The sequence below is a fragment of the Phaethon aethereus genome, assembly GCF_964289735.1.
Source record: "Phaethon aethereus genome assembly, chromosome: 12".
Lineage (NCBI taxonomy): Eukaryota > Metazoa > Chordata > Aves > Phaethontiformes > Phaethontidae > Phaethon > Phaethon aethereus.
Genome location: NC_138588.1, coordinates 22,849,479 through 22,861,830, shown reverse-complemented (window position 1 = coordinate 22,861,830; position 12,352 = coordinate 22,849,479). Strand labels below are relative to the sequence as shown.

At 45.9% G+C, this 12,352-nt stretch overlaps 1 protein-coding gene across 1 annotated transcript in view; it reads right to left on the bottom strand.

Moving 5' to 3' along the window:
• Positions 1–12,352, bottom strand: part of MYO9A (myosin IXA) — a gene marked incomplete at its 5' end in the record, with an annotated part of 156,244 nt that overhangs the window by 28,956 nt on the left and 114,936 nt on the right. The window contains 5 exons of the mRNA XM_082005268.1: positions 374–454; positions 4,420–4,542; positions 5,373–5,412; positions 6,116–6,259; positions 10,523–10,598. Coding sequence (XP_081861394.1) covers positions 374–454; positions 4,420–4,542; positions 5,373–5,412; positions 6,116–6,259; positions 10,523–10,598 — 464 coding nt within the window. The remainder of the gene's footprint in view (positions 1–373; positions 455–4,419; positions 4,543–5,372; positions 5,413–6,115; positions 6,260–10,522; positions 10,599–12,352) is intronic.

Here is a 12,352-nt window from a genome sequence, read left to right as displayed (position 1 = left end):
TAAAGAAGCTTTAGGGCTCAGTAACAGCACAAGGGAATTCACGGCTCTGTAAATGTCTACTACGGGTGGCAGGAGCTTCAAAGGAGTCAAATTCATGTATTGAAAACACTGTATTTTTCATATAAATTAAAACCACATATTTTTCATATACGTGTTTCTACAACTGCAAGAAGAGCCAGCGCAGTTTATCAAGAGCAACACCCAAGCGATAACATCCACGCTTCCCATTGCTCATATACAAGTATCTTCTAAATCCAACTTGATTCGGGGCTATGTTTTCTTTTCTTTTTAACCCTCCCCCCGCCCCGTAAAAATTTACAAAATACTGCCAAGATGAATTTTAGCAGCACTGCTTTCACAGGACGGGATTTACCTTTTCGGCGTTGGATCGAATGCACTTGACAAAATAAGGTTCTGCTTGGCCAAGGGTCTCCATCAGCTTGTTGAGCGATGCCTGCAACAGAGGAGACATCTTCAGTTGGGAAACGGAGAAATGACCATGATGAGTAACGAAAATCCAAGCACTTAAATCGGAAAACAAAAAAAAAAATTGGAATAAATGATGAGTAAACCAGGCAGATTGGATATCGTTCCCCAAAATGAGTGTTTCAGCCCAAGCAACTTGGCTGGTTTTGTCTTTGCAGCCAACAAATTAGCCAGAGAGAAATATGATACTGGGTCGTATTTGGGCTCCCCGGTTCGACCTTTTCACATCAGCCACTGGAGCCCGAAGTCACATCCTGCTCCACACCAACAAGCTATGAGTGGGAGCTCCGAGACAAGGATTTACACCTTGCACCAAACGATCACTGATGTTTTTTAAATGAAAACAGAATTTTTCCTTTATCAAAAGTGACTCCACGCAGCACTTATCCCTGATTTTTAATTGTCAAAACTTAACTGCTGGCCTAAAAGTGAATTTTCTGAATGACAGTTTTGCAAAGAGAACATCTAGAATCTGCGGTGATTTGCAATCTGGCATTTCCAATTATTTTTGAAGCCTGTGAACCCTAAACACTTCATAGCTTGTTTTTGGAGGAGAATAGCTTCAATGCTGCCACATTCCTCTGCTGAAACGCAGAGTTGTGATGACTGAGAATCGAGGGTTTTTCAGGTTCCCATTTTACATTTCCCCTTATTTCTGCGTCATTATTAACAGTCTAGCCCATAAAAATGACTTTACACTGGCATCATCGCTATGCCCAACTGCTCCAGCGGGACATCACGGCGAGTTATTCCTCCACCTCGCAAATCTTTGACTCTTCTGCGACAAAGCACAAGCTCTTTGAATAAAAACATACCGAAAATCAGAGCATGCTGAGTCAGTCTGTGGCTGGCCGGGCTCCTCGACTGCATTTTTTTTGCTGTGCCCTATAAATACTTTGAAGCTCTCCAGTTGCTGAGCGCATTACCGACACGGTATTAGTAACGCGCTTCCGAGTTGATTACTCCTGATTTTAACAGAGTTTGAAATTCAGCTGTGTAAAAGATACTCTGTTGCATATTTACTATAAGCAGAGTTATAGATTTTTGAATATATGTGTTAATAAAATGGAGTGATACGAGAAAAGGAGCATTTTGCCTACAGATCTGCTTGCAGGAAGCCTTTTCTCCTCCTTCTGATCATTTAAAGACGTCTTTATGGGAAGCCTTTCATGTTTAGAAAAAAACTATCCACATCCAGGATCTGGGGAAGAGCGAGGGATGGATTCCCACGCACGTGCGATGCAGCTGTGTTACGTATATATTAACTGCACGTAAATGCCCCCGTCGCTCCCATCCCGGGGAGCACCGGGAACGCCATGACGCGGCAGACCTCCGCCGGCACGCTCCCGGTGATTTGACTGAAATCGCTCAAAAAAAGAAGAAAAAACCACCAACAACAAAAAAAAGAAGCCTACTAGGGGATATCAATCAGCACTGACGCGGCGGCATCCACACCGGGACGGGGGGAGGGAAGCGGGCGCCGCACGGGATGCAACCCCTTTGCCAAAGAGCCCTGCCGAAATCCCGGCAAGCGAAGCGCTCCCGGCACTGGAAGTTGTGGAAATGGGATCGTACCGCGACCGCCGGCCCCGTTAGGAGGTATCGCCACTCCGTCAGCAGCCGGCGACGTCCCGCGCGCGGCAGATGGTTCAGGCACCCTCTGCCATCTGGCGCGAGGTCCGATCGCCGGGAATCCGCAAAGGACGCGCGAGGTCCCCGGATTAACCCCGTACCCGGCTCCTTCGTCCCTCTGTCTGCAAAAACTTTCCAGCCACCCGCTCTTTCACCGCCCGTATCTGGTCTTTCAGAATCGCTTCTGCATCCCGCCCCGTGCCAGACGGGGCAGCATCCTTTTCCGTAGGGTACCACCCGCACGCAGGGTAACGGGGGAGGCTGAACATCGCCGTACGGCAGTTTAGTCAGCGGTCTAGTTTTCGACCGCGAAAGCCGTCGCTGCTCCGGCAGCATCCTCTAATACCGCCGTTTCGCCTATAGATCACTAAGCATAGGCACGGTTAAATTCCATAGGAGACGGAGCAGCTGCAAGCCCGGTGTTCAGGCATTAGCCACAAGGCAGCATTTATCAGCAAAAAAAAAAAAAAAAACAAACCCAAAACCCAACCCCAAACCCCACGATAGGAAATATTTGTGTTTCCTGCCTGTGACCCAATTCCATGTGCTGCAATTTTATTAGCCTGCTCTTGATTTAAAAAAAAGCACCAGGGCTGCTCTCCCTCGAAAACGCTTCTCTCTTACGAGCGTTAAATGAAATTTGGGCTGGAGTGCCCGGCGTTTGTCTGAGAGGAGAAGCAGGCATTCATACCGGAGCTGCCTCCGACTTAAATATGTTTTTATTCATTTAAATAAAAAAAAAAGGATGTGTTGCAGGCACAGCTATGTTGTCAAATCACCAAAAGCCCCCAAAAAAGGGTATTCGAACGATCTGCTTCGCTGCACAGCGGTGGGGGGGGGAAATCTTCACAGTGTTCAGTGGTCTGTTATTTGTATGCACTGTAAAAATAGATATAAAAATCTCAATCACACACCCTGAGGCTTTTCAGAATTTCGTTTGAAGGATGAATAGGTTTCGGGAAGGCGTTTCACTCCAAGATACCCCTGTTTCACCCCCCCCCTGTGGTATTGTATGAATTAAACTCTGCAGAAGTGTATTTTCACCAGCATGCCATTAGTCTAGACTAAGCTTAATATGTGTATAAATACACAGATGTGCATTCTGCAAATTATATATAGATTTATAGAGATGTGTGTGCGTGTGCACATATATATTTAATTAATCTTACCCAGATCTACACACGGACACTTTCTAAAAATGACCCACATCTACAAATAACCCCCAAACAAGTCAAACCCAAGCCAGACTTGCTTAGAAACCAATTTTTAACTGAAAAGCTGCTTTCTAATATTACCGCCTGCTTGTGCATGTGTCTTGCAGCAGTTTCCAGGCCCTGATGCCCATATTGGAGGATTATTATATATATCCCCAGCTATTCCTAGAGACGGCTGGCTGGCGCACCGCGCCGAGAACACAACGAACGCTATATTGATCCCTCCTCTGAATTCCTCTGCCCGCCTGGAGATAACGCAGCAATATTTTGACCTTTCCACCCTGGCTTGAAAACAGGTTGAATTTCAGATGCTAAATGCAAGTAAAAAGACTGTAAAAATGTCATTTCGGGATTTTGCAGCTTCTGGATTCGGCGGAGGAAGCACCGCGACGCGATGGCTTGGAAAGCGAGGTACCGGAGGACAGGGATGCACCAAAATCTCCGCTCTGCAGCTCATCCTCACGTCCCACCTCGCTCCACCGCATCACTCATACAATTCAAAGGAATTTTCTAGTCGGGGTAGCTTTTGGGCTGGTTTATGCTACTGGTCCACCCAATGCAAGGAAGATTTTTGAGGGAGGGAGATACTGTCTGCAGGCTTCTGGGTCCACCCTCAAAATATTCCTTTGTCCAGATACGGAATAGTTCTATTATGAAAGGTACAAAAAACCTTCCACTCCTGGTCATAAAGGTTGCAATATAACCTTCTTTGTGGTGGAGTCACCATCACTGGAAGCGTTCAAAAAACGTGTAGACGTGGCACTTCAGGACATGGTTTAGGGGGCACGGTGGTGTTGGGTTGATGGTTGGACTTGATGATCTTAAAGGTCTTTTCCAACCTTAATGATTCCGTGATTCTGTGATCCCCCACAATATCCACCATCGCTCTTGTTTCTCTCCATTTACACCATTCAGATACCTGCAAGGTGTCTCCCAGCTACCCAAGCCACCTCCTCAGCTGAATTCAAATCCTCAACAGCGGTGAAGATGGGACAGGACTGTGCCTGCAAATGTCCTAGGCACCCTGGCGACCCAGAGCAGGTATTTACTTTTAATTCACCTCTCTGTACCAAAGGCAAAGGATTACCTGGAACTGGGCACTGATGCTGGGTGGTTTTTTCTTCTTATGGAGATGGAGAAGAGATTTGGTAATGCGGTCGTGCAGCGTCAGGTTTGTTAGGTGCTTAAGGGACTTCACGTCTAGCATGTGCTGTGGAAAAAGAGAGATTCCATTTGTTCTTGATAAATATAAGAATAACTAGATCTTATTGTCGTGCTCCCTGCTATCTCCCTGTTTATACCTTCTCCAGGGCTTCCTTAGGGTGACCACCCTACTTAATCTCAGTGGGAAACACCGAGGAACAGCTTGAAATGTGGCTCTGCTCTATTTGGCCAGAGCTGGATCCTCCAGATCATGCTCCTCTGAGCTCCTCTTCACCTCTGAGGACTTGCCAAGGGCATCTTTGACCACAGGAAATTTGGCTCTCCTACCCCACTAAGGGCTGCAGAGAAACTATTCACTGTTAATGAACAGTTCATCGATCAACTGTATCTGTGCCTCTCCATGTGCAACGTGCACGCAGAGAAGAGTAAACCCAAAGTTTGCTCCTCCTGGCCCTCCATTCCCGACCACTGACGCACCAACAGCAAGGACCACAAGGAGCATTATTCTTCTAGATGCAACAGATCTCTTGGCAACTCTTAAAATACATCAGACAAGTCTATCAGGTACCAGCCCTCTTGCATGACCTACCCGCTCATTTTAAGGATTTCATTACCAAACTTCACCACCACGTACACAGTCCTTCTCAGGAGGAGGAAAAAAGGAGCCAGAGTAGGTCCAAGAAAAGAGGATATAGTCCTCTCTCAGGGCTGAAACCCTTTGGTTTTATAGAAATTAAAGAGCTCTGAACAGAGCTGAGTTGACCAAGGTCTTGATGTAAACACAAGCGGTCCTCCTCACACCCATCAGCATCTCAGCATTGTACCTACAGTCTTAACCCAGGGACCGGCAAGGTAAAAACGCTCCCTCTTGCTCACCTTTGGGAGGTTGGGTTTGGCTTTGAAGTTCTTATTTCGCCTGGGGAGATAATAAATGGCTCGGGTTAATGCACGTGCGCAGTTGCAGAATGGAGGAGTTTATGAAACGAGCCCTTCAAAATCCCCTTTAGCAGCTGCCTCCTACAACCTGCACTGAAACTGGGCTGCTTCTGCATGCTGCAAACTGGTTTGACAAATTTAGTTGCACAGGTTGGAGAGAAAGGTGTCCAATTAAAGGGAATCGTTACATCAGAAGTTATGGGGATGCCAGTAATTTGGGTAGAGCGGGGGAGCGGTGTCGCAAAACAACTGACCACCCTCCTGCTTTCTCATACCCTACGTTAACTCCAGCCACCCCAGCGATGTTCCCTGAACCTCCTGATGAGGCTGCAGCATGAATCACGGACGTCATTTCCCCACCTCATTTGTAATGGAAACTTTGATATCACGTTAAAAAACGTGACTGCATTACATCACTGTCATATCTTGAGACTGGTTCGACTGGCAGATTCATTCCTTCTCTCGCTTCCCCGCGTCTGTCATTACAAATGAATGATAGCAGTTACATAAATCAGATGCGTAAAACATACTAGGGTTGCTTTGACCCAACCGTGAAACGTCTCCAAGCCTACTTGAAACCCTGATTTTTTTTTTTTTATTCTGGCTATTTACATTCCTCTAACTACCCATGCTGCTCGTTATGCTCCAGGAACAAAGCCAAAATCCCTTGCTTTTGCACTGACATGAGGATGCCGTGGGCCCTCTCCAGCAGTTTGCTGTTGGTTGCGTTGACAAATATCCCATCTTTGTCTAGGAAGGCGCCGGGGCTGGTGAGCCTGCTGTGCCGCATCCCCATCCGGCCATTCCAGCCAACCGCATAGGCATCACTGTAACACCAAACACCGCACAGTGTTAAGAAGATATTAAAAAACCTGGTTCTACAACAACAACAAAAAAAAATCATAAAACAATCCGTTGGTAGAAAATGACAGTCAACATTTTATTCTTCTCGCTGTTCACTCACTCCCATGGGATGAGTTCATGACACCAGACACCATGTGAAATGATCAGCTACATATACCCGATCACAAATCCCTCGCCCAATGTGGTCCTCTCTGCTGCGGAGCAGAGATGCTCTGGTCTCCAGAAATGCTCACCTGGCTGCAGAAGGACTGAAGGGAATGGCGAGAGGAACCAAAATCCTCCCTTTGAGGAAGGGAAACGGGTACTCAACAAAATTTTGCATCAAGGTGAATAATTTACAGAGTTGAGGAGCTTTCCTACAGGGTCTGGGGTTATACAAAGCCTCTCCTGGGCTGCACCCAACTGCAATACTTTTGGTTTGGTGGCAGGGTTTTGGTGGTCCGGTGTTCTTTTTCTAATTTTATATTTTCTATCAGCCTTGCAGAAACCATCACATGAAAGAAACCTGATCTAAGGAGGGATGTGGGGTCTGCAAACCCCCCTGAGCCATTTCAGACAGGAAGAAAAGGAATAGGAGGAGACTCAATGCAGCACCAGTCTTCTGGTCATGAGGATGCTGAAGGACACAGCGATTTAAGTGGGACCTCCGGCACCGGTCGCTTCTGAGGTCTAGCAACAAGGCAGCCCTTTGCCTTAAAGTCTTGATTTGGAGGAAGGGCAAATATCAAGTACTGCATGGAAATTAAAAGATAAAGCACGTAAAGTTGTTCATTCAGCCAGCTCAAAGCCTGGAGTCAGACCCTCCGACCACTGTGACGCTGGAGTGCAAGTCGCCTTGCTGCCTCGCCGCAGAGCTTTTCAAATTCCTTCCTAGCCCCATTAAATCAGCTTTTTGACATGTATCACTGTTAAATGAAAGGATGAATCACAGCAAAGTAAACCCTTGGCTGAGCGCTCTAGCAGCTCCAGGACCTGCTTTTTTTAAGCAGCCCTTTTGATTCAAGGAAGGCCAGCGAAAAGCTTTAATATTCAGGTGATCTCTCCTGTCCACCTTCTTTCTCTTTACAGCTAAGGTCCCATATCCATCAAACACCTCCTATTTGCAGGGTGAGGGGAAAAAAAAAAAATCACCAGTTGATGGGTACCGCTAAACCTCAATGACCACTTTTGAGATCTACAATCCATCATTAATCCTGGCTGACCTCAATGCACTCTGAAGCTCGAGACTGGCTGTGGCTGTATGGACTCTGAACAAGACTATAGAATAGAAAAACCTAGAAATTCTCATGTGGTTTTCAGAAAAAAAGAGATAAAATGACAACTCCGTTTATTATGCACACTTCAGGATGGATTTGTGCGTATGGTGACCGACACAGCTGTTTTGGGACTTTGGAAGGTCAATCATCTCACCAAGCCCAACCAACTGTTTCAAGAGAGACTGATCAACACCTGCTTTCCTGCACGCCGCTTCGACATCACTGCGCATAAACCAGTTTCATCAATGAACACAAACCAGCAGGAAAACAGACAGCCCAAGCGGCTTTGGTTAGCGATGGCATGGTTTTCATTACTTGACGGCCAGTGAAGGCACTTCCAAGGCACGCCGGCTTCCTGATGCTCTGCTGAAGCCTGGCCCCGCCCCCCCCCCCCCCCGGCATGTGCAAACCACCCGTCTGCTTTCTTCTGAGATCAGAGAGCGCTCGGCTCGCTAAACTCTCCACAATGACTTCCTGAATGATGTCATGCCTCAAATTTGCTTTTAGAAGCAAGCCCCAGGCTATCCTGTGGGTTGGATGTACAACGCAGACTTATCAGCAACCGCATGATCGTGAGATGGCTTTGAAAGCAAATTCCTGTTTAATTTCGCTCCATAAATCGCTTGCCAGTCTATCTACTGGAAAGCTGTTAATCTCTCTTCTATACGTGTTACCTTCACCCCTGTATTTACTCCTCCTCGCTCGACAAGTGCCATTTAACTGAGATACCAACATTTATCAAGTGTGATATGACTCTTCAGATCAAAGTCATCCACAATGAAAGGTATCAAAATCACCTGCCTACTTTGAAAGCACAGGCTGGATTGTGGAGATCTTACGAGACCCGGTTTGTGCTTTCAGAAGGAAGGGGCTCAGACGACATTTGGGGACCCATCACTGATGATGCCCAAGAGGAGCACAGATCATGGATCGTGCTACTGAAGCACCACACCAGGATTCCTAACAGGAGTTAGGACAGCTTCAAAAGTACATTTTCTGCAAATATATCAGTAGAGGGAATAAATTGTCTGTCCTGATCCTGGTTTTAGGATACAACCACTGAGGATGATGGAAAGAAGACACAGTAGATGCTGCCCTTGATCCTGGCTGTTTAAGGCAACTTGTCTGCTATGTTGGCTTGGGTTAAGCCAAATAAATAGAGCTGACCACAGACTGAGCTCCACAGTAAATAAATATATCCCCCTTGTTGCCTGGGGCAGGAGGAGTTTCCCTGCCTTTACAATGGCCACTCGTTGAGATAATTAAAATGTTTTGGGCTATGAAGATGCTGGCAGCCCAAGCTGCTGCCCTAACGTGCCTCCAAAGCTGGAGCTGGACAGTCAAGAAAAGTCCCATCCCACTTTGCAGACGTTCTTCACGCACCAATGTCAGATTTGAAGGCTTGGTAGAGAAACTGCAGAACTGCTCTTATCTACACGTGAAGATCTCCACAGGGACAAAGTTTCACATTACATCACGTTCAGGGAAACCTGTGCAACCAGAGATGCTAGAAACGGTGAACGTCACCTCTGAAGACACTAATCTTGTCTGTCTCAAATGTTACCATGTACCTACTGTTGTCGTAACCCAACAGATTCGAGCTGTAGAAGCTATAGCATAGGAGAGAGAAAAGGAGGGGTGGGAAAGATTGATGTGAGGACAACCAGAGTTGCATCACCTTCCCCACAAGAGGATGAGATTGCTCGCACAAGCTGATTTCTGCCCAAACTTGAGAAGTGGCACAATTTTATTAATTCAATCCAGCAATTTTATCGAAATCACATCCTCCCTGACCACTGAAAATAAGCCAACTTGTAATGACATGAGAATATTCAGTTCTCCTTCAGCAGGGTGCCACCACCACTCCCAAAGGGAAGAAATTCAGGGCAAGAGGGATATTCTAGTCTTGATGGCACTCAGAGGGCACGTGGTGAACAAAACCAGACAATAAAAGCCACTTTTTTTCCCCCTAGGAAAAACAAAGGAACAACATGTATCTAATTTCTGTCTTGGCCATTTGGCATTAAAGCCAGTAAAAAATCAGGTTTATTAATATATTTGGAGGATATTTTCTTTTGTGTGGAAGGGACGTCCACTGAGATGCAAGGACCTTTACAGGGGATTGTCTCCTGAAACATGTTCATCCAATCTCAGACTCCTCTCGACTTTTTCTGCACTTCTCATGAAACTCAGAGCAGCCATGAAGTGACACCTGGATGTCTGCAGCTCCAAGCAATCGTTTTAGGAGCTGAGGATGCTCTGATCATAATTTTCCCCAGAACACACATGCATCTGCTCAGAGGGAAGCAGAGAGACACTGCACCCCTTTAGAGGTGGTATTTGGATAATCAGACTTTTGGGGTCTGCAGAGGGATAGCACTTAAAGTGTAGACCTGACTCCCAGGCAAAAAGGTCTCATTAAGTAGTTACCTGAATGGCTAGAACCTTCAAGGAAAGATTAAAAAATAAAACTGTACATAAAAACTGTAAAAATCAAACCTTTTTGAAGTTAACTTGCTTCTTTCCCTTAAAAACAAGCAAACATTTGACAAGGTACCATCGCAAGCTGCATAACTTCCCAGGTCCTCTACACTCAGTGGTGCCTAGAGCCACCATCACAGATCTTGTGTGCAGTTCTGCACCCAAACACATCGTTGGGTTTTTCATGCCAGAAAAATCCTTGGCAAATTTTTTATTTCCTTGGTATTGGCACATTCATTAATTTTTTTTGCAAGCTTCTTATCACCTCGTACACCCCACCACCTACAATTGCTGCCTTTTGATGCAGGAAAGTTGCTTTCCGTGCCTGCCATTTGGTCAGATATTTAGATATAAAAAAAGAAAGAGCAAAGAGAAGACAAAATTAATAAGCAAGCTGGGAGAAACATTAATACAGTCATTTACAACAACAGACAGTCCTTTCCCATCCTAGATTTCCTTCTCATGCCAACATAAAAGCAAGAGACTTACCGCTGGGTCCTCTCGTTGATGGTATTGACTCCCTGGAGATCTGAGAGCGGTGTCCGCGGGCTCTTCCGAGTAATACCTATAGCAGCACGTGAAAAAAGATGTTTCTACCTGGCTCTTCACCAAAAGGCAATTAGCACAGCCATAGCTTCGCATTGACTACAGCGAGGAGGAGCACGTAGGTGTCGTGGCACATGCTGGGCATACAAGGGTGCCAAGGATGCCGACATACCCATCGTCTACTAAGTTCTACCTCTCTGCCGCAGACTCATCACCCCTATGAGTAAGCTGTTTGCTCAAGCCTACTAATTCCCCTCCCACACACGCACACTGCGTTGGGGACACATTGTCCCAGCTGGTAAGCAAACAGGGTGAAGGAAGAGGTTGCTGTGAAGGGGAGGACTGGCCACCCATGTCCTGCACGTCCAAAATATTCCTAAGGTCTCCACTGCGCATGGGACAACCCGGTTCCTTGCATGGGCAGAACACCCGGACATAAGCAGTGTGCTTGGAAAAATGGTCATTTATTCCTCGCACGCTTCTTCCCTTCCTACAGATATATGGACAGGGCCACGTACAGCAAGTAGTATATACTGCACAGGGAGGCTTTATTGCCTATTGAACCTTCAACAGGGGCAGTTTTAGAGTAATTTGTATTGAATAAATAGCCAAGGAAGTTATCAGGCACGGTTACCGAAGCAGACATTTCAAGTTGTTATCTTCCCCAAAGTGGAAATGTTTTGTAAACACGCGTTTGGGAAGCCAGAAGACAATTTCTGTAGACAACAAAACACTTTTCAAGTCACTAAACTGCAGATATTTAAAGACCTGATAAGCTCGAATTTGACATGAAAACAGCGGAGCAATTTTTAACTGTCTTGAAATAGCTGCTGTGAGACAGGAAACATCGCAGCGCTCACCTGAATGTGGGGAAAAATGTATATTCCTTTACCCTGAGATTTCTGCAGTGGAAAAAAAAAATTGCAAAAAAACCCTCTCTAGAAAGAAAGTCAGTCAAAACTATAGTGTGTAACAGAAGCAACACCATATCCCCTCCTCCCCACGTTTATCATTTTCCTATTTAATATAGCCCAGATGCTGAGCTAAGAGGTGTCCTAATGAACTTTCTGTTCTGAAGATGAACGCAAAGCAAATACGCAGAGATCTGAGCCCGTCCTGCTGATCTGCCGTTCCTCAGAGCCTGAAATTTCTAAGGAGAAGATGAAATCCTACCAAAACTCAACAGGTGATACCCTTTAACAGGACATCGACCCTCCTCCTTTACCTCCAGAAACCCAACTGTAAAGAGGGTGGGGGGAAATGAGGATAATCCAGAACCTGCGTTAGTATTTTTTGTAGCTAGTTTTACACTAACAAAGCACCCAACTTCTAGCTGTGTCCCTTGTTTATACGCTATACGTGCCTGGATACTTCCCCATTAAGGCACAGAAGCCTCCAACCTAAAGCATTTAATGAAAAATAGGCTTTCACTGGTATTTCTAAGTTTTTTTACTCCATGCCCTTCTTTTTGGAACAGACTCTGTCCTCCTTCACTTCCCCGCACTCCCCACCAAAGAAATCCCTGAAAGAAAAAGCCCAAAACACCATCTAACCCAACAAGTCGGGCTGAAGCTACGAAGACAAGGTTGTCGCAAAACATAACTGCATCCACACCTTGCATTGCTCGGGAAAAGGGAATTTCTATTTCTTTCATGCTTCCAGATGATAGCTGCGTTAAAACCGCATCGCAATTCCGCCAGCTTAGCACCTTATGCGACTTTCTGATTAATAAGACTCTTCTACATTGTGCCATCACTTGGCTCTTAAAAGAAG